The 24775-nt window shown below is 32.1% G+C and overlaps 4 protein-coding genes across 9 annotated transcripts; 3 read left to right on the forward strand and 1 right to left on the reverse strand.

The window, feature by feature from the left end:
- Nucleotides 1-335: 335 nt before the first annotated feature.
- On the forward strand, nt 336-5894 carry Blm (Bloom syndrome helicase). Its single transcript, XM_011152156.3, has 14 exons — nt 336-606; nt 926-1262; nt 1351-2092; nt 2201-2290; nt 2390-2559; nt 2686-2907; nt 3001-3362; nt 3437-3695; nt 3787-4170; nt 4287-4437; nt 4520-4707; nt 4771-5101; nt 5183-5360; nt 5601-5894. The coding sequence occupies exons 2-14, from the start codon at nt 1068-1070 to the stop codon at nt 5749-5751; spliced, it is 3423 nt and encodes a 1140-aa protein (XP_011150458.1). The 5' UTR covers nt 336-606; nt 926-1067; the 3' UTR covers nt 5752-5894.
- Nucleotides 5895-6538: 644 nt separating this feature from the next.
- Nucleotides 6539-8001, reverse strand: LOC105189815 (succinate dehydrogenase assembly factor 2, mitochondrial). Of its 3 annotated transcripts, none has more exons than XM_011152155.3 (4): nt 7849-8001; nt 7347-7718; nt 7120-7271; nt 6539-6852 (listed from the first exon to the last, which is right to left on the reverse strand). In XM_011152155.3, the coding sequence occupies exons 2-4, from the start codon at nt 7377-7379 to the stop codon at nt 6582-6584; spliced, it is 456 nt and encodes a 151-aa protein (XP_011150457.1). In that variant the 5' UTR covers nt 7380-7718; nt 7849-8001; the 3' UTR covers nt 6539-6581. The 3 variants fall into 3 exon arrangements, with proteins under 3 accessions (XP_011150457.1, XP_011150456.1, XP_011150455.1); XM_011152154.3 differs by having other exon boundaries at nt 7347-7590; nt 7681-8001; XM_011152153.3 differs by having other exon boundaries at nt 7347-8001.
- Nucleotides 8002-10585: 2584 nt separating this feature from the next.
- Nucleotides 10586-14776, forward strand: eas (ethanolamine kinase 1). Of its 4 annotated transcripts, none has more exons than XM_011152150.3 (8): nt 10586-10954; nt 11076-11245; nt 11928-12051; nt 13139-13276; nt 13414-13679; nt 13767-13993; nt 14088-14310; nt 14473-14774. In XM_011152150.3, the coding sequence occupies exons 3-8, from the start codon at nt 11941-11943 to the stop codon at nt 14552-14554; spliced, it is 1047 nt and encodes a 348-aa protein (XP_011150452.1). In that variant the 5' UTR covers nt 10586-10954; nt 11076-11245; nt 11928-11940; the 3' UTR covers nt 14555-14774. The 4 variants fall into 4 exon arrangements, with proteins under 4 accessions (XP_011150452.1, XP_011150453.1, XP_025157796.1 ...); XM_011152151.3 differs by having other exon boundaries at nt 10586-10844; XM_025302011.1 differs by lacking the exon at nt 11076-11245 and having other exon boundaries at nt 10586-10844; nt 14473-14776.
- Nucleotides 14777-18229: 3453 nt separating this feature from the next.
- On the forward strand, nt 18230-23334 carry PRAS40 (Proline-rich Akt substrate 40 kDa). The gene is made up of 8 exons (XM_025301996.1): nt 18230-19401; nt 19948-20121; nt 21095-21218; nt 21337-21517; nt 21608-21821; nt 22130-22337; nt 22476-22615; nt 22803-23334. Exons 1-8 carry the CDS (start codon nt 19279-19281, stop codon nt 22923-22925), a joined length of 1287 nt encoding a protein of 428 aa, XP_025157781.1. The 5' UTR covers nt 18230-19278; the 3' UTR covers nt 22926-23334.
- The last annotated feature ends 1441 nt before the right edge of the window (nt 23335-24775 follow it).

The following is a 24775-nucleotide window of genomic DNA, read 5'->3' on the forward strand; positions in this document are numbered from 1 at the left end:
TAGAAAAGCTGCGCAACAATAACGAAACTGTCGTTAACTCCAATAACGAGTTACAGAATCGCAGCACTGGGCGATTAGCCAATATCCTGCGGATGCTTGGGACGAGAGTTCAGAGTTCTCATAGAAACGATCGCGTCGCTTTTGAAATTTCCAAAATCCTTGACGGATACTTGAAAAGAGAGAGTTCGCAAACTCCAACGTAGACGGCCACGCCGTTCCTGAGAGCCAGGACGGACGCTTGGAAAAAGAGTTCGCCCGTTCCACACGGAGGCGACAAAGCCTGCTCCTAAAGCGTGGCAACACAGAGAACTCAAATCTGAACAATCGAAACTCTGACCATAAAGCCAACCCAGCAAGGGTACATCGGCATCGCTTTCAACTCAGCAGATTGTATATTGCGGTGGTTCGAATCATATATTTATTACACGCCAAAACTGCACTAGGAAAAGCAGGTCCGGTAAAGATGGACGCTACGATAAGTCGCACAGACCAGACACCGGAGAGATTGCCACAATCGGCGTTGGGCCATACGAAAATGCGCGGCTCGTTATCGCGCTCGGTTTTATCACCCGGGAGGCCAAATCTTAGCTGCGAGCAGCGGAATCGGTGAGCGCGCCACGTAGCGTTAGGGCCAGAGCACAGACTTCTGCATAACGTATAATACACAACGCATAAGAGAATTAACCAATCAGGGCCAGAGCACAGCCTTCTGCATAACGCATAATACACACGCATAAGAGAATCAACCAATCAGAGTTCTTCATTTCTGTCCTGAGGAGGAAAATGAAGAAAACTAATTGGTTTATTCTCTTATGTGTTATGTATTATGTGTTATGCAAAAGCCTGTGCTCTTGCCCTATGTGTTATGCAAAAGCCTGTACTCTTGCCCTATGTGTTATGCAAAAGCCTGTGCTCTTGCCCTTAGGGAGTGGATACGCGCGGGGCGCCGGCGGGAGCAGCACATGCTCGCCTGCGTACAGCATTGGATCAATGACTCGAATAGTATGCAAGTGTGGCAACGTAACGGAATGTAGTTGTTTACACATTTCTGAACAGATATCACTAATATGCAACAGGAAAATAACATTATTTCGGATTCTGATTCTGATAACTCCTTTTCAAAACACAGCAGCAAAGAATCTCCAACAAAGAAATGGATAGGACCTGATATTAAATTGAATTTAAAAGATTTAGGTTTAAATAAGCAGTTAGATCCATGGATCCAATCTATACAAAAGAAACCAGTAATGTCTGAGATACCTGTAAGTTTCATCTCAAATATTAATATCAGTTATAACAAAAGTATTTAAACTAAATATTATTTTCCTAATTTTTGTCTGTTATGTTTAGGCTACAAAAGATAAGTTAGTAGAAAGACATGAAGATTTGAAAGATCTTCAAATAGAAGTTCTAAACAAGTTTTGCGTTGCGCTTGAGTCGATCCCGTTACCGGTGTTGGAAAAATTTCCGAAATTTGACTTAGACTCTTTTAAGAAGTTACAAGGTTTGCATCGACATGTAAAAGCTAAGTTGCGTTTAGTTCAAACAAAAATATCACGTTTAGAAAAAGAAAGTGAGGGAAGTGAGTCTCCAAATGCTTTTACATCTATATTATCAAAATCAGGTGGGATATCAGCTACATGTGTGTCTGAGAATCCTCTGATAAGTAACTATGACAATTTTAATACATCAAATGCTTTGACAACTAAAACTTCAGAATCTCATAAAAAGTCAACCAATGTAATAGAATCGTGCACAAAAGAATGTGATAGTAGCTTTGAATTTATTACATCAGCAAGTAAATCTCCTGAAATTGTGGTTACGACTAAAAAAAGTACCTTCCAACTGAAGAGACCTGTCAAAGCAGTATTAAGTACTGATGTTTCTAAAACAATAGAAGAGATGTGGGAAAAGGATCAACAGATGTCCAGAACAATGAATTCTTCAATAGATTCTGAACATGTTTCTAAAGATACATTTAATAGCAATATCGGAACTCCAAGTAGCAATGAAAGAAATATATATATGCAAAATAACATCGATGATAGTTCAGATAAGTGGATTAATATCAACAAACCTCATGATAATACAGGTAACAATATATACAATATATACAAGCAAATAATATATATTTCCGGTATATTCAAGATTATTAATAGAATAAATATTTTATAAATAACTCAAACGTTTTCTGTGAAAGCTGTAAAAGCTGAAACATTAACACAACAGATCGCACAATTCCCACCTCTGGGAGAAGATTGCAATATAAATATGGATGAGGATTTTCTAGGTACATATTTTATATTTGACATTTATGCTTGACATTTTACTTCATTGCAATTATATGTTCATAATTTGTCAACTATTGTTTGTTTTATTCTAATTATAGATTTCTTCGACATTAATTATGAGCAAAATGGCAAGAATGATAATAAGAAAAAATCAGAAACCAATAAATATAAGGTAGAAAGTGGAATATTTCTCGGTGATTATAAAAATGATGGTGTTAGTGGAGAATTTGATGGTTTAACATATCAACATTCGCAAGAATTATTAAAGGTATGCAAATTGTTCATTATTTTTTATTTATATGGATATGATGGTTATTGCAATATATGACAACATCAATATAATTACAAAAATTCCATTACATAAAGCATTAATTATATTCTTTTCTTATTTTAGATATTTCGACTAAAGTTTGGATTATATACATTTAGACCAAATCAATTACAAGCTATCAATGCAACATTAGTGGGATTTGATTGCTTTGTATTAATGCCGACTGGTGGTGGAAAGTCTCTTTGTTATCAATTACCTGCACTTTTGAGCACAGGACTAACAGTTGTTATTTCACCATTGAAAAGTCTTATTTTAGACCAAGTTCAGAAGCTTATCTCACTTGACGTAAGAAAATGTTTAAGTGTACAATTACTATATATCTTATTTAAGTTGTCACATATTATATCTCTTAAATAATTTTGATTTCAAATTTTGCAGATTCCTGCAGCTCAATTGTCTAGTTCTGTAACAGACAAACAAGCAGAAGCAGTGTATAGAGAACTTTGCAAAAAAGAACCTGCTCTTAAGATCTTGTATGTAACACCAGAAAAAATATCTGCCTCACAGAAATTTTGTAATACTATGACTACTTTATACGAGAGAGATTTGTTGACGAGATTTGTCATCGATGAAGCACACTGTGTTAGTCAATGGGGCCATGACTTTAGACCCGATTATAAGAAATTGAAGTGTCTCAGGAAAAATTATCCTAAAGTACCAACAATGGCTTTAACTGCAACTGCTACACCGCGTGTTAGAACAGATATTTTACATCAACTGGATATGACTAAACCAAAGTGGTATGTTTGACATATAAATTTATTCTGCATAAAATATATACATCTTACTGGAAACAATCTGGTTATATTTCTAGGTTTATGTCGAGTTTCAATAGACCTAACTTAAGGTACAGCATAATTTCAAAGAAAGGAAAGAATTGCTCTGATGAGGTTGTAGCTATGATAAAGACAAAATTCAAAAATGTCTGCGGTATCGTATATTGCTTATCTCGCAAAGACTGCGAGGATTATGCTGCGCATTTGAAGAAAAATTGTATTAAAGCTTTGAGCTATCATGCCGGCCTAACAGATAATCAGAGAAACAACTGTCAAGGAAAATGGATTTTAGATGAAGTATATTCTATCCGAATATTTTTTTTCTTCTTTTTTTTAATATTTCATATACTTTATATTATAATGTATTTTCACATAAATATATTTTTAGATACATGTAATATGTGCGACTATAGCTTTTGGAATGGGTATTGATAAGCCCAATGTGCGCTATGTAATACACGCTGCTCTGCCAAAATCAATAGAAGGCTATTATCAAGAAAGTGGCCGCGCTGGTCGTGATGGCGAGATTGCAGATTGCATTTTATTTTACAATTATGCGGATATGCATCGAATCAGAAAAATGATTGAAATGGATAATTCGAATCCACAGGTCATTCGTACACATATGGATAATTTATTTAAGATGGTGGCCTTTTGTGAAAATACTACAGATTGTCGTAGATCATTACAACTTAATTATTTCGGAGAAGTATTTAATAGAGAGCAGTGTGCCTCAAGTAAAATAACTGCGTGCGATAATTGTAGATGCAAGGTAATTATTTAAGATAAATAATTATATATATATATATATATATATATATATATATATATACATACATACAAATACACGATTATTAGACATTATTGTTAATTCATGAATACTTTTAGGATGAGATTACAATGTTAGATGTAACAGAAGATGCGAAGGAAGTTATGAAAACTGTACGAAATATCAATAATAGAAAAATTTGCAATCTTACATTAATACTTTTAACAGATATTTTTAAAGGATCTGATCTTAAAAAAATCAGAGAATCAGGTTTGGCATGTTATATGTAGCACTATAATTGGATTGGTACTTATATTTTTGACGTGACTAAATAATTCATTGTAAACTGTAGGTCTTAACAATCAAGCTTTATATGGTCGTGGTAAATCATGGAAAAGAGGCGATATAGAACGACTTTTACATCATATGGTACTTCAGGAATATTTACTTGAAAGTATGTACATTAATAATGAGATTGCTTGTGCATATGTAAAAATTGGGCCAAAGGCGAGTGAACTTATGACAAAAAATGACATAAAGGTAAGTTAGCAATATATCTTTACATAGTACCATTTTAATTCGAGTCTATTTTATTTCATATAGCTACAAATCCCTATAAGATTGTCGGATAAAATTACAAATGGTGTAGCCACAGTTTCAAAAGCAACAGTTACAAAAGAAGTGGATGGTATTATAAGAGAATTGCAGGATCGTTGTTATACCGAATTAATGACTATAATAAGAGGGATCGCTGGTGCACTGGATGTTTCTGCTTCTTCTATTATGAATATGGTAGCAATTAGAGCTATGAGCCAACGTTTACCAGATACTGAAGAAGCCATGTTGCAAATTCCACATGTTACAAAGGCTAACTTTGTTAAATATGGCAAAGCTCTTTTAGATATTACACGAAAATATGCAGCAGAAAAGATTGGTACATATAATATTCATATATAATAGATATCAACATTATATATCATATTAAATATTTATGTCATTATTTTATTACCTGCAGTATTGTTAAACAAGGAAAAGGAACAAGAACAGGAAAGTGATGATGATGGAAGTAGTTGGAATGACAACAATTCCAACTTCTCTGACAGAAACAGCAGTAATTCTCGTCGTGGCAAGAAGCGGAGATTTAGTAGTAACTCCAGAAATGCTAGTAAAAGATATAAACGAGGTGGTTCAAGGTAACATATATAATTTTCTATATAACATATAAAAAAGTTAGGTTAATACTAATATCTCTTCTAGAGAAACTAGAGAAACGTGTAGTTATATATTATATATATTATTGGATTGTTCAGAAAATTCGTAATGTCTTTAATAGGCGTTAATATTATAATTTTGTTATAAATTTTATAAAGAACCAAATATAATGTGAAACATTTTTTACATTATGTTAATATACTTTTTATTCAATTTTACAGTACATTAAGAGGAAGAGGAAGAGGCTCTTCTAGAGGTTCGAAAACAGCAACAAAACAAAATGCAACTACAAAAAAAATAGTAGGGCTTGCTAGTTTTAGCCAAACGAAACATTATATTGAAAATCCTAATAGATATATAGACATTGGTTAATTATTATTTCTGATTTTCATATATTCTCTGTGGAATTTGATTGATAACATAATTTATGTAAAATATGAGGATAAAGGTATCTCCCCATATAGCATTTTAGTTATATCATAAAATAATAATTCAATATTTTTAGTGCCACATTACTTCATCTTTTAATCATTAATAAAACATGTATGTAACACTAATATAACATTAATAAAACATGTATATAAGTAAACTAGAATATTCACGAAATATCAGAAACAGATCCACAATGAACACGACATCAACTTGAAAATCAAATCTATCATATTTATGTAAGATAATTTTTATAATATGCTTCAATATTTTTAAACATACAATTACAATCTTTAAAAATAGGTAAATTATTAAGATAACATTATATTTCTGATTTTATATGGATATATGTAATAATATATATAATTAAAGATTAATTTAAAATTTTTCAAATAAAGAAACCATCTTTTATTGTGGTTAAATTTGTGATTAAATAACAAATATTTTTCATAAAAATACAAATAAAAGCAATCAAGATTCTGCAGATTCACAATTAACAATTCCAAAAGCCGATATAAAAAATATAAAAAACCAATTAGAACACATACTAGAGTTCAATAGTTAAATACTTTTAATTATAAAACAAGACTGTCCAAATGTTTAATTTTATGTTGTAGATGAAAGTATTTTTGTTCACTGGTATTGTTATAATTAGCTTTTTGTAAATAATAATAATTTTTATTGAGGTAAATGTATATTGAAAACTAAATTACACATTTTACTAATATATTTTATATTATCTTTTACTTAATTTACTACATAACTATTTATATTTATAGATCTGGTTGCATTATTCTAGCCTCCCGATTTTCATTCTGAATATGCTTTTTTAATAAATCCATCACTTCATTATCAAATTCAGGTGGAGTTGGCTTAACACCAGTTGCCCAATAGAATATATCCCAATCATTTGATGGTAAATTTATAAGGTGATCATATAATCTTAATTGTTTATCATTGAAGGTATTCAAATACTTCTTTGCAAATGTACTAAGGAGTAGTCCATTTTCCAACATTCCACGCTTACGAGACTGATATGTCAATCTAAATAATAGTAATTAGATTTTATTCAAAGTATATTGACAATCAATTCTATCAGTAAACCATACTTAACATGAATTGAGGTTATGCAAATAATTACTCTGACATTAGATACTGACTGTAGTTAATCATATTATAAAAACTCATATTATAAAATGGTGACTGATAAATAAGTATTTTGTAATATACACTATTAAATATGATATTATTAAAAAGTTATACTAGATTAATATTAGAATTGCTCCTTATAAGACAAAAAAATTACACTACCGTGCTCTCTTGAGATCTATATTCTCTCCTTCACGTTCTACATAATGTGGAATGCTGGGTTCTCGACCCTCCGGATGAATTAAATCTTGAAACTTATCCTTATGTCTTGAACAACTTATTGATATATTTCTCATAAGCAAGAATGGCTTAACCTAAAGCGATATTTACGTTTTATATTTGTCAGAAAGCTTTATCTTAATTCGTATATTTAATGTTTTTAAACTTACATACGATGTGACACGATTAGATATAATATTCATGATTGTATAATCTCCTTATGTATATAATCCGATATTTTGCCGATAATTATAACGTTTACAACTGACAATTGACGGCAATCATCGGACGTTTCAATGAATGCTGACACATAGTTGTAACATTATGTAGATTCCAACAAATATTTTTTCATGTCATTATAAGTGCTTAGATAGTTAGTGAAAAGCTTTTCTATTTATTCCGCATCTTAAGCTCCTTTTGTTTAATACAAACATCAAGTGACATTTATTTATTTATGCAATTTCCGATGTACCTTCTGCGCGTATAAACTACGTCCGGTAATACCTTTTTTAATGGTAACCATAAAGCCGTTTGGTTCGTGTCTATACACAAATACGATAATAATAAGTTGGAAAAGGATGGCAATCATTATTCTGTCCTTGTCTCATTATCGATGAGCAATCTCATGATTTGTATGAAATTACTGCGGGGTTAAGCTTCTGTTATCCATACCTCGACGACGTACTAATTGCTTCTACCTCCAAAGAGGAACACCGCCTGCATCTGGAAATATTGTTCAAGACAAAGCTCGGCAAAGTTTACAACTTTCGGCCGATTCTCGGGAACCTCCTATCTCCCCTTACCGCGCGGCGGATCAAGCAACTGACGGTCGCGGTTCACGATCTCAGGACCGTTGAGATCATAAAGCCCGTATCAGACTACGGATTGGGATTGAGTATTGGATTGAAATTTAACCAATCAGGAGTAAGTTTACTATACTTGAGATTATTTTCTTTTTTTCAATTGGTCAAATTTCAATCTAATCTCAATCCCAATCCATCTGATACGGGCTTAAGGCGCATCTATGTGGTGCCTACTAAAGATGCATTCGGGAAGCGTGTCGATCAGCGTTAACGCGTCATTCAATCCTTGTACATGTAATGAGCAATAAAGATAGAATAACTTTCCGCTTCCTCACGAGGTGTCGGAAAGTTTCCGAATCGATTCGGAAAATTTCCGATCAATTCGTAAACAATCTGACTGTCCATAATAAGGTAACCGTCGATAAACGGAATTATTCCTGTCGGAATCGATTCCGACGAGTTCCATAATAGATACCCAGTACCGTGATTCTGTAACTCGTTATTGGAGTTAACGACACTTTCGTTATCGTTGCACAGCTTTTATATACCGTAGAAAAGCTGCGCAACAATAACGAAACTGTCGTTAACTTCAATAACGAGTTATAGAATCGCATCACTGGTATGAATATTAAATTTTAAGTGAAATCGTATTTTTTTAGTCACTAATCGTTCACTGAGCGGTTTTCTCCTCTGAACGCAATGATTGTTGACATATTTATATCATACCACGTATATTTCATTTCTCTCCTTTCGTTGTGAGTAAAGCCAGCGGCACACGGTGCTTGTTTTCATGCTGGATTGTTTGCTGGATGAAAATAATGCGTCCTGATTGGTGTATTCCCATCCATCTTCGAAAATGTATCAATCAGAACGCAGTATTTTCATCCAGCAAGCAATCTAGCACGAAAACAAGCACCGTGTGCCGCTGGCTTTACTGCACAGGCGTTCTCCGCAGGCGGAGCAGCAGCTCTCATCTTTTTCGAGTCGGGATGCGTCCCAAAAGTCATTAAAAAAAAAGTGACAACCTTAATGTCCGCGACTATACCTTGGTAAGCTCTAGTGACTTGTCCTTGGGGAATTATAGGCTGCGTTTCGTTTCACGCATCAAGCGCATCGATCGCAACCAATGCGTTGCACACATTGATATCGTTCCGTTTTCGTTAATGCGCCTATGGTGCGATTCTGTAACTCGTTATTGGAGTTAACGACACTTTCGTTATCGTTGCGCAGCTTTTGTATATCGTAGAAAAGCTGCGCAACAATAACGAAACTGTCGTTAACTCCAATAACGAGTTACAGAATCGCAGCACTATGCGCTTTTGGAAACGGAACAACTTTTGATGCGTTTGATGTGAAAGGAAAAATGGATGCTACCATGGTCACAATGGACATCGAAACATTGACAACAATAGCCTTATTTTCATTAGTGAATGATGACAACAGAATTAGCAGCAGTAGTAGCAGTAGTAGTAGTGAGTCTATATTTTATCAAGAAATCTTGATCTGTAGAAAAATATTCACACACATGCATTAATTTAAAAATACAATTGAATTGTTTCTAAAACTTAAAAATTTCAATTTTACCTTTCGATGCTCTTAACGCGATCTCTTTTTCGAGAAATATAGTAATCATTTCGTTATCCACTAATACGGGGAATTCAACTTTGTCGACTTTGTCCATTGTACGTATCTGTGATTATCTGTATGTTTAAAATAAAAAAATATCGGTACGTTAAATATATCAGTCGTTACGTCACGTTGTTATAGTTTAAATAGGATTATATAAAAGATTATAAATACTAATCTGCGCATGCCCGCATCAACTGCTTCTAATCCGAGCTGTAGTAGCTGATGCGCGCTCATGCGCGCTTAATACGATAGAGGTGGGGGGATTCTAGGGAATTCTATACGCCACCAATGCACGCATTAGCTGAAACGGAACGGTTCTCGATGCAGTTAATGCGCTCGATGCGTGAAACGGAACAGACCCATATTTAGATAAGAAAAATTTGAGTTGGTGACGTTATAACTGGTCCTGCATTTGAGTGATCATATTACTCTGAAAAGAGAATGTTATCAAAAACTATTTGAGTTTTAAATAACAAATACAATTTAGAAAGTTCCATAATCGTTAAAATGTGTCGATTACACGTTTCTAACTTTCTTCATATTACTCTTTAAATATAATTGAAAATATGTAGTCGACGAATTTTAACGAATGTGGGATTTTCAAAATGTATTTGTTATTTAAAATTCAAATAACTTTTAATAATATTCTTATAGACCTCTGCTAAACATTCGGCATTTTTGTCTTCTTTATTAACACACATACACAAACGCACAAGTAATTTCGTATAATCAGTGTAGATAAAATGAAAATTTATGAATAGAAATCGATGGAATGAACGTAAAACTGGTCAAATATCAATGGCCACGTTCAGCAGAACAAAGTGATCAGTGAGCGCTTAGTGATTCTCGCTCCTGATTGGTAAATTCTTCTGGGCCTATGAAGAATCTAAAAGAATGCTCCAATCACAGACAATAATCACTAAGCGCTCACTGATCATTTTGTTCTACTGAACGCAGCCAATCACGAGCTTTTCGCGAATTCCGCATTGCGCATATGTTCTGTATCATGGAATCGTGTCATAACTGCCAGAAGTTGCATGCACGTTTGAATTTAACTGCATATTTAACAATCGATTATGTGATTTTGCTACATTCTTATATTCATTGCTAGTACTGACAATCTATAATACACATAACATGAATCATAGATTTTCAGTACTAGCGGTGGATATCGGAACGCAGGCTTCGTGCGCAATATGACATGCGAGAATATTCACAGCTGTTTTAGCAAAACAGGTGTTTTTACAATATAGTCAGTGAGAAAGCGTAGTGATAGCACACGTGATTAATCGAGGGATAATCACGTGTTAAATGTGATATTAAATTAGTTCCTAGTGATTAATAACGTAATTTTAATTTTACGCATAATTAAGGGAAATATTGTGTATATTTATTCCTAAAAACACAAATATTAATTAAATATTAAATATAATAAATGAAAAAATATTCTTACTTTTGATGTTTCAGCGATTGTATAAATTTATCCACAATTTTTCTAACGATTTTCTATTACTGATAAAATTTTAAGAAGGAGAGAGAGATATTCTATTACATCATGAATAACATATAAATGTAAATTGTGAAGGACGATGTTTTTTCTATGACGCTAACGTGGCACAAACAAAACCAAATAATCGGTAATTTTAAATAACTGTCGATTATATAAGACTCTTGTACATTGTGTGCAGTACATTCACTTTAAAAATGTACATGATACATATGAAACATATGAGAAATATTTTATGATGAATAAAATAGAATTACAAAGTGCGTACATTTATTTATTAATACATAGGAGTATTTAAATGAAATTTTAGTCAAAAAGTTCTCTAACATGTATATAAAATCAATTCTAAAGATTACTTTAACAAATGCAAAGTTTAGTATGGTGCAACTCTACTTCTCTAAACTAATTGACTGTACTACTATATCTACCTAGACCATTTATCAGTAAAGACATATATATATGACATACATATTACTTCCCCTAGTTGCAATACGACATTCGTAGGAATTGGATGTATACATTTTACAATAATTTCTTGTGCAATTTCCATCATTAAATGATAATACGGTTATAAGTTTATTCTAAGTAGATTTTAAAACTTAATATAATCATTTAAAACTTAAACTTCTCAGTAAAACAGTATTCAATATGTTATAATAATACTTTATAAGTCTGCTAAATATTCACATCTTGTATAGAATAGACTTATTTTATCTGAAACATTTTAAATCTGTGCTTTGTATCTTTATAATTTTATTGTGTTTTTAGTATTTAGATTGGTGATTAATATTTAAATAACAAATATGTTATAGACAATACTGAACTATGGAGGAACATCTTGACATTACAGTAGATGAAAATAGAATTATTGAAGGCGCTAAAGACATTATAAAGAAGATTAGACCATCATGGTTTTTACAGCAACTGCATTTTAAGGTAATGTGATATTCAACAGATTTAATAAAAATGTTATATTTCTATTATAATAATAACTTTATAATTCTGATAAAACCAATAATATGAAAATGAAATAATATATCTTTTTGAATATACTTTATCTTATAGTATTTATAACAAATAGTATATTGTATATTATAATACAAACCAACAAATATAAAATATATATATATATTGCCGTATATTGTGTCGAGTTTTTTTTTAATTTTATACAAGATAGGTTTCATTGTCTATTATTCATTATTTTAATAACAATAATTCGTCTGTGATTAATCATTGGTGTTAGACTTATTCTCGTACAAAATTTTTCATAACTATCTATTTATTCTACGAAGTTAAAATCAATGGTGGAATGCTCGCTTTGAATGAAACCCTAGGAATCTTAAAAAAAGTGTGGGAAAGAAGGAAATTTAACAATTTGCTGATACAATTTATCAACTTCTTTTTCAAACATATTTGTTGCATTGTATGATCGTAAATATTCTTTTAACCACACTCTTCAAAATTCTTTGTTCACATATAAAGAATAATCTAGTTCATTGATCCTTTAAATATCATATTTAATATTTTGCTTATAAATAAGTTATCATACTTGTATTGGTCTTATCATGTTCTTATCATAATTATAATGTACCTATTGATAACAAAGTCTATGTGCTTATTTACTTTAATGTTTCCATATGTTCCGGTTTGAATTCTTCAAAGATAAGCATATTTCTTGTCTTTATGATAAAAGAACAATATTGAAATATTGAAATAGTATATCTTAATAATAATTAATTTATTTCTTATGTAAAACTATGTAATACTGTAAATTTTAATAAGAGACGAAAGATATTCAGATATATGAAACTGACATTGATTATTTATAACTTAAATATTAATAATTGTGTTTAAAGAAAGATGCTTGAAAACCGTTGTAAAATTTGTAAATTCTTAGATTCAACCAAGACTAAGAGTATACACCAATTAGATTAACGAATTTTACAACAGTTACTAAGTAACTTTTTTGCTAAATAGAACCAATGGAAAAATACTATGACATTTCGTTTCACTTTTGTTTCAGATATTTACTGACGGAATATCAAATAAATTAGTAGGAATATGGTACTTGGATCATTATATAGATATGGTTTTGATTAGAGTCTATGGTAACAATACAGATTTGCTGGTTGATAGAAAAAGCGAAATAGAAAATATTCGGGTAAAGATTAATAAAATATTAAAGAATTTGGTTTTAGTTAATTTAGCTACTGAAGTTTGTATATATTTATTTTATTTGATAGTAAATTTGATTATGATGAATGATAATCAGTGCATATAATACTTATTTTTGTATAGATATTGAATAAGGCTGGTTATACTCACTGCATTTATGCTACATTTAATAATGGATTTGCCTATCAATTCTTGGAGGGTGACACACTGACAGTGAAAACAGTTAGAGATCCAAAAATATATCCATTAATAGCGAGACGCCTGGCTGAAATGCATTCTCTTAAAATTGAAAATGAAAATATATCGAAACAAGTATGTATTTGGGAAAAGACAAAGAAATTTATGGAAATTATGCCAAGAAAATTTTCTGACCCTCTTAAACAAGCAAAGTAAGCAGTTACACAGAATTTCTTATTGCTCCTGCGGTACATAAAATATATTCAAATGGTAACTAGGTTTGGCATATCCACTTGAAGGTTTGAGGTACTGATACAGCCATATGCAATATTAGAAAAAGAATATCAAATATTGAAGGAAGAACTTTCAATAATGGAAAGTCCTGTGATATATGCTCACAATGATCTTTTACTGACAAACATATTGTACAACCGGCAGCAGGAAAGCGTTGTTTTTATCGATTATGAATACACTGCATTTAATTATCAGGCATTCGATATTGCTAATCACTTTGCGGAATTTGCCGGTAATCACACGTTTACGTATTTTTAATTTATCCTATTTCTAATGTAATCTAACGTCATTTTTTATTATACAAAATGTTAAATATAACATTTAAGGGATCGAAGAACCAAATTATTCTTTATATCCGGACGAACAGTTCCGAAAAGCATGGTTAAAAGAATATTTACAATCATACAATACGACGAATTATGTGTCTGAAAAAGAAGTTGATAAATTGCATCAGCAAGTTGTTAAATTCACTCCTTTACCACATTATTTTTGGGGCTGTTGGGCTCTGATTCAAAGTGAACATTCCACTATCAATTTCGACTTTCTGGAGTAAGTAAATACGAAGAAAATTTTGCACAAGAACAAATCTAGTACCACTGATTGTTTACAAATAAATTGCTTTTGTTAACAAAGTATACCGATATAAAATGATTTAGGAAAAAAGGACTATTTTTGTAAATAGCTACTACAATAAATTTTATTATTTTTCAGATATGCCGCAATTCGTTTTAACGAGTACTTTAGATGGAAGGAGGAAATTTCTAAATTGAACATAGATGATGAAAAAAAGTAATGTAAAAAGTGAAGAGGAAAAAGCATCTTTTAAATAGTCTTTCTAGTACAAGCATTCCTACATCTTGAATATATACAGTGTGTCTTAAAAATACCAGAACCCCCGGATAATTTTGCAGTATCAAGTTTTTATGAAAAACTTTAACTACAAAAGTTGTAGAAAATCGAGTAACGGACTTGATGGTGACCTTGAATTTGATCATGACCATGACCTTGAAGGTCATTTGAAGGTCAACTTGCATTTTTTAAATGGAAACCTCTATTTTTTATTACAATGTTTTTTTCTACCAATTAATTTGAATAACTTTTGTTTAAAATATTTTTTTATTTGCCTAATGTTTTTTTGAGATATTTGAGGAAAACTTGATAACTTTTTCAATATTTCACTTACGATATCTCGCTAATTATTTATCGGAAGAAAAAGTGGTGCTAGATTTTTCCGCTCTATTTAATCTCAAGAATATATTGTTATAATTGCGCCCTGATTTTTGTTAACTTACCGACTTTTGGAAATTTCAAAATCATCAAATGTTATAACAATATATTCTTGAGACTAAATAAAGCAAGAAAGTCTAGTACTTTCTCTTTCGACAAATAATTAGCGAGATATCGTAAGTTAAATATTGAAAAAGTTATCAAGTTTTCCTCAAATATCTCAAAAAATATTAGACAAATAAAAAAATGTTTTAGACAAAAGTTGTTCAAATTAATTAGTAGAAAAAAAGTTAATAAAAAATAAGGGTTCCCGTTTAAAAAATGCAAGTTGATCTTCAAATGACCTTGAAAGTAGAGGTCAAAGTTAAGGTCATCATAAGATAGCTCACTTAAATCCCTACAACATTTATTCAGATCATTTTCCTTGAAACTTCAATACTGAAGAGTTATTTGGGGCGGAATATTAAAATGGGACACCCTGTGTACACTGCTCAAAAGAATTATGGCATAGATAATGGCATAATTTATTGCCGAAAATTGGCCAAATTTGATTGGCGATTACTTCGCGAAAAATTATTGTACACTAACCACTTTTTTCAAAATGAAGTTTGAAGTTTCTACTTTAAAAATGTATCTCCAATTTTTTTATGCGATGCACCCCTACCCCTGTAACCCCCGATATCTGAAGGCATGTTCTGAGGGTATACTGAAAATTATAAAGTTTGACGGAATGCATGGACGTAGAAATTTTTTTTCGGGGACGCCGTTTACATCGTTATAAAGTTCAAATCTTCCCCTTTAATTTGAAAAAAAAATGGAGTCGCTACAATTTTTTTCGCAAAGTTACAGCGCTTCAGAAATCATACAGAGCCGTGGAGAATACGGAGAGAGTTTTTTTGCCGATGCTAGGAATGTTGACTGTGGTCAAAACACGAGCCAGGAGCTAAAAAACATGCGCGCGTGCTTACGTGCGTATGTCAACAAACACTTTGGCCGTTATTCTACTATGATTTCCAGTTATTTAATCCGCCGGCCGATACTTGGCCCGAAGATAAGAAACAACGATGTTTTTGAAGGGCTGTGACTTTGCGAAAAAAAATTGTAGCGACTCCATTTTTTTTTCAAATTGAAGAGGAAGATTTGAACTTTATGACGATTCAAACGGCGTCCTCGAAAAAAAATTGTCCACATCCGTGCATTCCGTCAAACTTTGCGATTTTCAGTATACCAAACATGCCCTCAGATGTCACGGGTTACAGGGGTAGGGGTGCATCGCATGCAAAAAATGGAGATACATTCTTAAAGTAGAGACTTCAAGCTTCATTTTGAAAAGAAAATCATTAGTCTACAATAATTTTTCGCGAAGTAATCGGCAGTCAAATTTGGCCAATTTTCGGCAATAAATTATCTATGTCATAATTCTTTTGAGCAGTATATATACACATATTCTGCTACATTCAATAGATATTGTAATATTTGTATTTATGTAAAATTTATGTAAGTTGATGTTTTTATATATAATCAATATTTTATCAATGTTATGTTATACATATGTATATAAAAATATGAATGTACATTTGCAATGACAACTTAATGTAAGAAAATTATTATGACAAATCTAAACTGTCTGTATCTTTGAGTTTCTTATTATCGAACTCTGATTTATCGACGTCACGCATTAGTGGACAGCTCTCCGTTGTTATCTTTTCACTTTTCACGTCACTTAAACACTTGAAATAACACGAATATAATCTCTTGTGAGAATTATGATACGAGTATCGAATTTAAAATCATCGTCACAATCGTTAGTAACAGACTGTAAAAGTTGAAAATAAATATTCTATACACGAACGCGTGGTAATCGACAGGGCTACTGGCGAGAACGTGCATTTAATGAGTTTAACGAATATCATACCGCAAGGTCGATTATGTCACTATAATTCTCTCAACAGGATGAAATGCCTACTATATTATACAGGGCGCTCGATATCAATTCGTTTAATTTTAAACTGCGTTTTCTTATAATTCTTTTCTTCTCTTTCTATTTCTTTATATATACATATATAAGGAAATGGAGAGAGAATATGTATATATATATATATATATGTATATATACAGAATCCTCAAAAAGTCCGGGAACGCTGAAATATTTCGAAAAATATGAAAGATACGAAAAAATGTTTGATACAAAAGTTGGAGGGCTTAATAAGATCGATTTAGTAGTTGTATCAGTTTGACCATAGGTGGCGTTGCTAAGGTCATATGAAGGTCAACTTTGTTTTTTTAAATGGAACCCCCTATTTTTTATTGGAAATTCTTGTAGCTTATCTCGAGAGCTTTTCAAAATACTATAATGAAGTCATTTTTTATTAAGTTTTTTTCGAATTATGACGCTTGAAAGTTACAGTACCGCCGACATTAGCATTACCCAAAGTGTACCGCGCGGAGTGTGCGGTCAGAAATGCTTCTCGGTCCACATATTCTAAAAACGAGTTGCGCTCGCTCGTATCTCGCTCTTTATCTCTTTTGTTTCTTTTTCCGATTATAATATCACATTTTTCTCTGAAAAATGTTGACCGAAAAAGAGAGAATATTGCTACTTATTTATCGAGGATTTGATGACCGTATTAGATCATATCAAGAAGTAGCTGATCTATTCAATGTTACACATCCTGATCTCGATCCTATTTCTAAATCCACCGTTTGCAGAACAGTGACTCGTTTTTTTGAAAACGGGAACAGTTAAGTTTTGAATTCTCAAATTAAAAGTATATCAGTCTCTATATGCAGACAATTTGTCTATCCAGGATTGTTTTAATATAGTTTAGTTCTAACAGTTCACTATCAGTCTTCGCAGATACTTTTAAAAATAACTAACAGTTATTTTTTAAAATTTCTCACGTCTCCAAGTTTAAACTATTTTCTCTTATATTTTATCTTAAAGCAAAAAGAAAACAGTCTTATATTTAGACTCGACGGAAGAATCGAGCGGAAGTGCAAAAAGTGCAACAGAACGGAACAGTCGATGCTAAAGCATATTCTCGTTTGAAAATTGAAAATTTGACACGAATGAGGCGAGAATATCGGCAACTGTTCGTAAATCATGACTGCGTTTCTTTTAATCCGTTGCTTTCGAAGTTCCATGCAAAGCAGCAAGTTATCGAGCAACGTTAAAATGGCCCGCGACAACACAACGATTGACTTCAGTGTCCGCGAGCATATTTGTCGTCGAGAGTGTACTCATTGTCACACGAGTCGCCAGTCGATCAATTGACTAGCGAGTGTGTTTTGCGTACCTACGATCGTCGAGTGTATCGTGTTCATAAATCGCGTTTATTTTTAGTCGCTCGGAGCTACCGAAATTTTCACAAACACTCGTCGCGTTGAGCCACCGTTTCTCCTTCCCGTTCCTCTCCCCCCTGCGCCGTTCATTCGCTACATGCGTATCAACGAGAGAGGCCGGCGACGTGAGATCGTGCGACATTCACGCAAGCATTCTGACGTGCGCTGGTTCCCCGGTTCTATGTAAACACCGAAGTGAAAGCAAATTATCGGTACAACCGGAGCGGGGCATGCTCTTTCTCGTCGGTCTCGTGCGTTTTAGTACCTCCGCCAAAATCTTTGGGATCTCTTCATGAATCGCCTAACAGACACACAAATTGTCTATTAGATTGTCCAGACGGACAAATTACTGAAGGTAACTCGCACCGTACATCACAAAAGAGAGAGAGAGAGAGAGAGAGGGGGAAAGCGAGAAACAAGAAGAGTGAGAGAGAGAGAATCTTTTGTCGCATCGGCTTTCCTATATCGATCTTCCGAGAAACAGCAGCTTTCGTGAGTTCTCACAGTCGTGCGGCAGCGGTTGTTCGTATCGTTACTCGCTGTTTGTCACATTTAGCGTTTTTGCTGCTTTTTTTTCAGTCGATCAAGAACTCTCGATTTAAATCGACTTCAGAAGTGAGCAAGTGAATGAGAGAAACGGGTAGAAAAAGAGAGAGAGAGAGAGAGAGAGAGAGAGAGAGAGAGAGAGAGAGAGAGAGCAGTGCACGACAGCAGCCAATCTTTGTTTTATCTGATTAAGTTGTTAGCGGCGAGATATATCGGCGCGATCGACGACCTTTGTGATCAATTTACCTGAAAGATCCGAGTGGGACGAATTTGGAAGAAGGAAACGAAAGAGGCTGACCGACGTCGAGTGTTTTCCGATTTCTGCGAGGAAACAACAAAAGTGGAGTTTGCGAGAGGTCAAAAGTTGTTGTTTGTTCACCGTCGGTACCGATCGATCCAAAGATGCACATCACTTGCAAATGTTTGAATGTGTCCATCAGGTTCAGAGACAATGAACTGCGGCCTATCGACATCGATAAGTTCGAGCTGACGGAATTGGAACGCGCAGACGACTTCTTTCGCGAAGTAAATGTTGTTATTATTTTTCAGCGCCGAGAGAGAGAGAGAGGAGAGAGAGAAGAGAAGAGAGAGAAGAATTCACGACGATTATATCTTCTAAAAAAGGAGAAGAAAGATACTTTCGCGAATGTCACGTGGCATACCGGCTTACGGACAAATTTGCGTTGTTCGTTTCTTTTTTTTTTTTTTCGTATTTTACTACGGTATATCAATGTCGGTATATTAATGGTAATCATAGATTATTATTTAATTTTCCGCGCCGTGAGATCGAGTTTCGTTGCACGAACTCGTTGAAATTGCACTGATTCCAAATATTGTATTTTCTTTTTTCTTAGCAGCGCGATAACACGATGTTCCGCGCGATCTTTGCTTATCTTTCATATTTTGTGTATATCTTTCATGACTTAAATGCATTTTATGTAACACGCACTGAATATATTAATGATTATAGGAAGCTTTAATTCAATTTTTGGTAATTTGATTACAATTAAAAATAATTAAAAGTAATAAATTTTGCGATACTAATGAACATTGATCTTGTATCTTTTGTAGAATCTGGCAAATGTACTAGGATTGGAGACTATTACTAAAGAACAATCTAGCTTGGTGGAAATAAAAAATGTTGGATCATGGATTATACATCGTTGTTACAATTGCTCAATGTATACTCATGCTATCCATAGGGAATATGGTGCTGCTTTAGTCCTTATTAATAGCAATATTGTTGTAAGTACAAGGAATATCACAAATGATAGTCTTTCATCTATGTTATATAATAAATGCAAAACGAAGTGATAATGTTTATCAAAGTGGTTCGTGCACATGTTGTGACATAGATGATAATTTATCTTATTTGACATGTAAATCTGTTTTGCCTATTCATATTCTATTTGTAATACTAAGTTTAATGTGCATTTTATAAATTTTAGATAATATCCATTGGTTACTATATAATGGTTGTTTGTGTCATATATCGTTCTTTATCTATCAAGAAAATATAACATTGAAAGATATGCAATTTGATAAGTTCAGTAACTGATCTGATCGAGAATGATTATCTTCGCATGTGAAATCAATTAAAGATATACCTTTGCTCAATAACGTAAACAATTAAAAGTCTCATGTATTGTTTTTTATACTATTAATTTTTAATTGATAATAGCTTTCAAACTTAAGATATTCTGATATTTCGTCATAGAACTCATAATTGTCATTGATGATTAATGATTGATGTTAGAAATGAGAAAACACATATTCAAAGTTCTTGCATGCCATTTCTAAATAAAAAGGTATTTGCATGGAAAAATACTTTGAGTTGCTAAGGCACATTTGTAAAATGCTTCCAAACACTATATTTTTTCTTTGAAGATCAATTAACAGTTGTAAAATGATTGTAACATGAGATTGGTCATATGGAATAATTTAGTATATGTATAATTGGGCTTCATACTACAGTCATTTTACAACTATATAAATTTTTTAAGAAGAAATATAGTATTTGGAACATTTTATAATTTATGCTCTAGCAACCTGAAGTATTTTTTCACACAAATATCTTTTATTTAGAATTTTTTATTTAGAAATGGTACACAAAAATTTTCAGTGTGCTGTTTCTTAATCTATATCTCCTGATATTTCTTGCATTATTCAATATGATAGTTACGACAAGCTTTAATATACTTTGTATCATTTGTTTCAGTTATCATCTGAGGAAATAAGTAAATTAAAGTCCAATCCAGATTACAGCCCAGTATTCAGAATAGTAATTGATCACTACGTGGAAGACTTGGATGACTATCTACAACAGCCTAATAAATTTTCTGGTGAATGAATACCGTGTGCATACATGTGCATGTATAACAGTATCTCTTTTTATTGCGCTTTAAAATGAGCCAACTACAACAAAGTGTTACCTGAATGTTTCTTCTTTCATTTTTGCAGTATCACAATTACCTAATACAGTTCAAGTGGCTCTAGGTGGATTACAAAGGCAACTAGAGGAAGCTGTGCAACGTCAAACGGCGGTGATAGAAGACAAAATACGTGCATTTACTGCGGAACAGTATCAATTGTTGGAACAATTTCGTGAAAGAGCACACAACGAACATAGGCTATTATCAAAGTATGATCTTTCGTTGCTAGCATTTCGCAAGTATGTGCTATATTACCGTTATTATGTAATAGTAATCAAGACTCGTTTTTTCCATATTAGACTAATGTGTAAAGGGGAAGAGACAAATAGAGTAACCAATAATATAGAAACTCCGCCAACAACTCCTGACAGCTTTAAGAATACTCTGACTACCTCTGCAGCTAATATGGTGGATGGTCCAAGGTCCACTGTAGCATTAGATGATACAAAAGTTTTCGCTGGTTCGAATGTTAAACACGAGGCAGCTTCTAAGCATTCTTCTAATTCCGCTAATGTAAGCCTTTTGTTCATATTGTTGACATTTCATCATATGTTGAGCATCTGTAGATATTCTTATTGCAGTATCTATGGATTTTATTGGATATTTATGGATATTTTTATTGCTTATACATATTTATTTAGTTTATTATATATTTAGTTATACATATTTAATTTATAATGAACTTTACAAAATGAAAGTACGAAAAAGAAAAAGCCGTTATATATTTGTACTAATTGTACTAAACTATTGATATTAGATTGATTTGCTTATGATTCAATAACAATACATCTTGTGTTGTAAATAAAAAAATATAATTACAGCTGCCCAGTGACTCATTAGATCCGAATAATATTCGAGCTTCAATTAAAGCCTTAGCTAAGATCGTCCACGGTGATACAATATTTGGAGACTTACCACGTCCCAGATCAGTTAGCTTTGATACGGAAACAATGTTTACCCTCGATGGAGTAGAAGATACAGATACCCCTAATATAGTACAATCTTCAGAAGAAGAATCTGACACTGATGGTAATATATATCTTAAACGGTAAAATCGGATTATTCGGATTTAAAATAAAAAAAATAATTTATCGCACCCAACCTCTAACGATTGGCTGCTCTTAGTTATTCCTTCTTATTAAGAGTGAAAAAATATTTTATTCTCAGATTCGGGCCAAGACGAAGGGATTCATATGCCAAAAGGTCAACGAGATGGTCATTCCACTTTGGCTAAATCGCTACCAGTCACTGTACCCGCTTTTCCTTCTATGATTCGTCATAGAGCACAAGATCAAGATGACGATCAGGTAAAATTCCATATATATTAAATAAAAAATATATTAAAAATTCTTAATGATTGTCTATACTATACTATACAAGCTGCATTTCCCTACTATTTTCATTAATTTCGATCATATTGATATTAGATTGATTTGATTATTATGATTCAGTAACAGTACATTTTGTGTTGTAAATAAAAAAATATAATTACAGCTGCCCAGTGACCCATTAGATCCGAATAATATTCGAGCTTCAATTAAAGCCTTAGCTAAGAGCGTCCACGGTGATACAATATTTGGAGACTTACCACGTCCCAGATTTTCTACACAGATCTGACTTGTTAAGTACGAGCTAAGAAAATCCACTCGGCATGTCCTAGTGCTTTTGATACAATATATCATAATCTCTATCACATCCGTCATTTGTCTTTCAAACAAAAGTTGCAAAAGATTTATGTATACAGACTTAAAATAAACATGGTCAGTTCTGCAAAAGTACAGGACTCTGTGCATATTTTGTAGAAACTTGAGAGTATGCCTTAATTCAAGGTATTTCAGCACTATCTAGATTTACTAAACAATATAAACACTTTATAAAAAGAAAACAAAAAAGACTTTATATGTTATTTAAACTGAAAACTACATTTGCAGATGTAAAAAAAAAAGATTGTTAAAAATGGGAAAACAGACGTTAAATAGTTACAGTACAGCCTAAATACGTCTGCAGAATCTAAATATATCTAGTACAACAATGTGAAACTTTATTCAAATATATGTTCACTCGCAATGATCATGCGCTATACAGCGGACTGAACATTTCTTTTTATCATTAACTCAGGTTGCAACTACTTAATATATTGTAATACAATAATTCGTAATAAGAATAATTATATCGTGCTATTGCATTGCTGATGATTTATACGATGTTATGAACATTTTGCAATATTACATTTCATCTTGTTGTGTTGAAGATTAAAGCACTATTGGCAAATTCAGAGATGGTGTCAATTATATAATTAATATAATGGTACATGAAACTGAGCGCAAGTGTGATTATATAATTATAGTGAGAGAAAGGCTTTATCAATTATAATTTCATATACATATAGGAATTAAGATTTAAAAATAGATTATTATTAAATGTTTTCTATAACACACTACATATATTCTACATATTTTATTATATATTTTTAACGATATTTTTCTCCCACCTTCAATTTTGTTATTTTGATATATTGACTTACATTAAGTACTTTATTAAGTTAAATGCTGTGCAAGCACAGGTTATTTTTTCTTATCAAACAATGTAATGATTTTTAACAAAAGTTAAATATGCTTCATATTATATGAACTGCATCCATTTTAAGAAAATCATGTCTGTGAGATTTGTTTTGTTTTAATGTGTCAATTTATTGTTTATTTTTCATAAGAAGCCCGTAAAAATATAATAATGTAGAATTAAAAATGTACAATATATACAGGATGTTCAGTGTAACGGTCCGTATGATTTTTGAGATATTTCCAATGGTTTAAAGAAAACTTGAACATAAAGGTGAGCATTTGTACAAGCTACCACTTACATAGAATGTAAAAACATAGAAATGTAAAAAAAATTTTCCTGAAAAAAATCAGTCACTTTGAAATTTTTTAAATGTCATCATGCAACTTTCTCATAATATTGTACAAGACTTTAAAACAGATTTAACACATATTATCAGAGATATCACTTTTATTATATATTTAATACCAAATATGCAACATTATTTCATATAGTAATATAAGCCTATACTTCATATAACAATATAACCTAGAGATGTAAACATAAACACTGAAAGTTGTTGGGCAATTATTACATTTCTTATAAGAGCTTATAAGTCAGAACTTATAAGTATTGTTAGTTAAAATAATGATGTAAATTTGACATTAAATATTAATGAAAGTCATATCACTGATAGTATGTTGAATTCGTCTTAAAATCCCCAATATAATCAAAATTGCATGTCATTAAAAAAATTTAAAGTAACATTGATTCTGAAATTGATTATGAAAAGAAAATTATTTTTCAACTTTATTGTAAGTAACTTGTATGAATGTTTAAAACTTTCTCTTTAAGCTATCGAAAGTGTGTCAAAACTTGTGTAAACCGTTATGTTAAACATTTTGTATATTAATATTTTTTCCATCTAA

This window comes from Harpegnathos saltator, unplaced genomic scaffold (assembly GCF_003227715.2).
Source record: "Harpegnathos saltator strain DR-91 unplaced genomic scaffold, Hsal_v8.6 scaffold462, whole genome shotgun sequence".
Classification (NCBI taxonomy): Eukaryota; Metazoa; Arthropoda; class Insecta; order Hymenoptera; family Formicidae; genus Harpegnathos; species Harpegnathos saltator.

Coding starts and splice junctions, on each gene's coding strand:
- Blm (XM_011152156.3), top strand. CDS start 1,068: ATGCAACAGGAAAATAACATTATTTCGGATTCTGATTCTGATAACTCC. Junction 2,560..2,685: donor ATTCGCAAGAATTATTAAAG/GTATGCAAATTG, acceptor TTCTTATTTTAG/ATATTTCGACTAAAGTTTGG. Junction 4,171..4,286: donor GCGATAATTGTAGATGCAAG/GTAATTATTTAA, acceptor GAATACTTTTAG/GATGAGATTACAATGTTAGA.
- LOC105189815 (XM_011152155.3), bottom strand. CDS start 7,379: ATGAATATTATATCTAATCGTGTCACATCGTAT. Junction 7,272..7,346: donor CTAATCGTGTCACATCGTAT/GTAAGTTTAAAA, acceptor ATATCGCTTTAG/GTTAAGCCATTCTTGCTTAT. Junction 6,853..7,119: donor ATAGATCTCAAGAGAGCACG/GTAGTGTAATTT, acceptor ACTATTATTTAG/ATTGACATATCAGTCTCGTA.
- eas (XM_025302011.1), top strand. CDS start 11,941: ATGGAGGAACATCTTGACATTACAGTAGATGAAAATAGAATTATTGAA. Junction 12,052..13,138: donor TACAGCAACTGCATTTTAAG/GTAATGTGATAT, acceptor CTTTTGTTTCAG/ATATTTACTGACGGAATATC. Junction 14,311..14,472: donor ATCAATTTCGACTTTCTGGA/GTAAGTAAATAC, acceptor ATTATTTTTCAG/ATATGCCGCAATTCGTTTTA.
- PRAS40 (XM_025301996.1), top strand. CDS start 19,279: ATGCACATCACTTGCAAATGTTTGAATGTGTCCATCAGGTTCAGAGAC. Junction 20,122..21,094: donor TTATTAATAGCAATATTGTT/GTAAGTACAAGG, acceptor CATTTGTTTCAG/TTATCATCTGAGGAAATAAG. Junction 21,219..21,336: donor ACAGCCTAATAAATTTTCTG/GTGAATGAATAC, acceptor TCATTTTTGCAG/TATCACAATTACCTAATACA.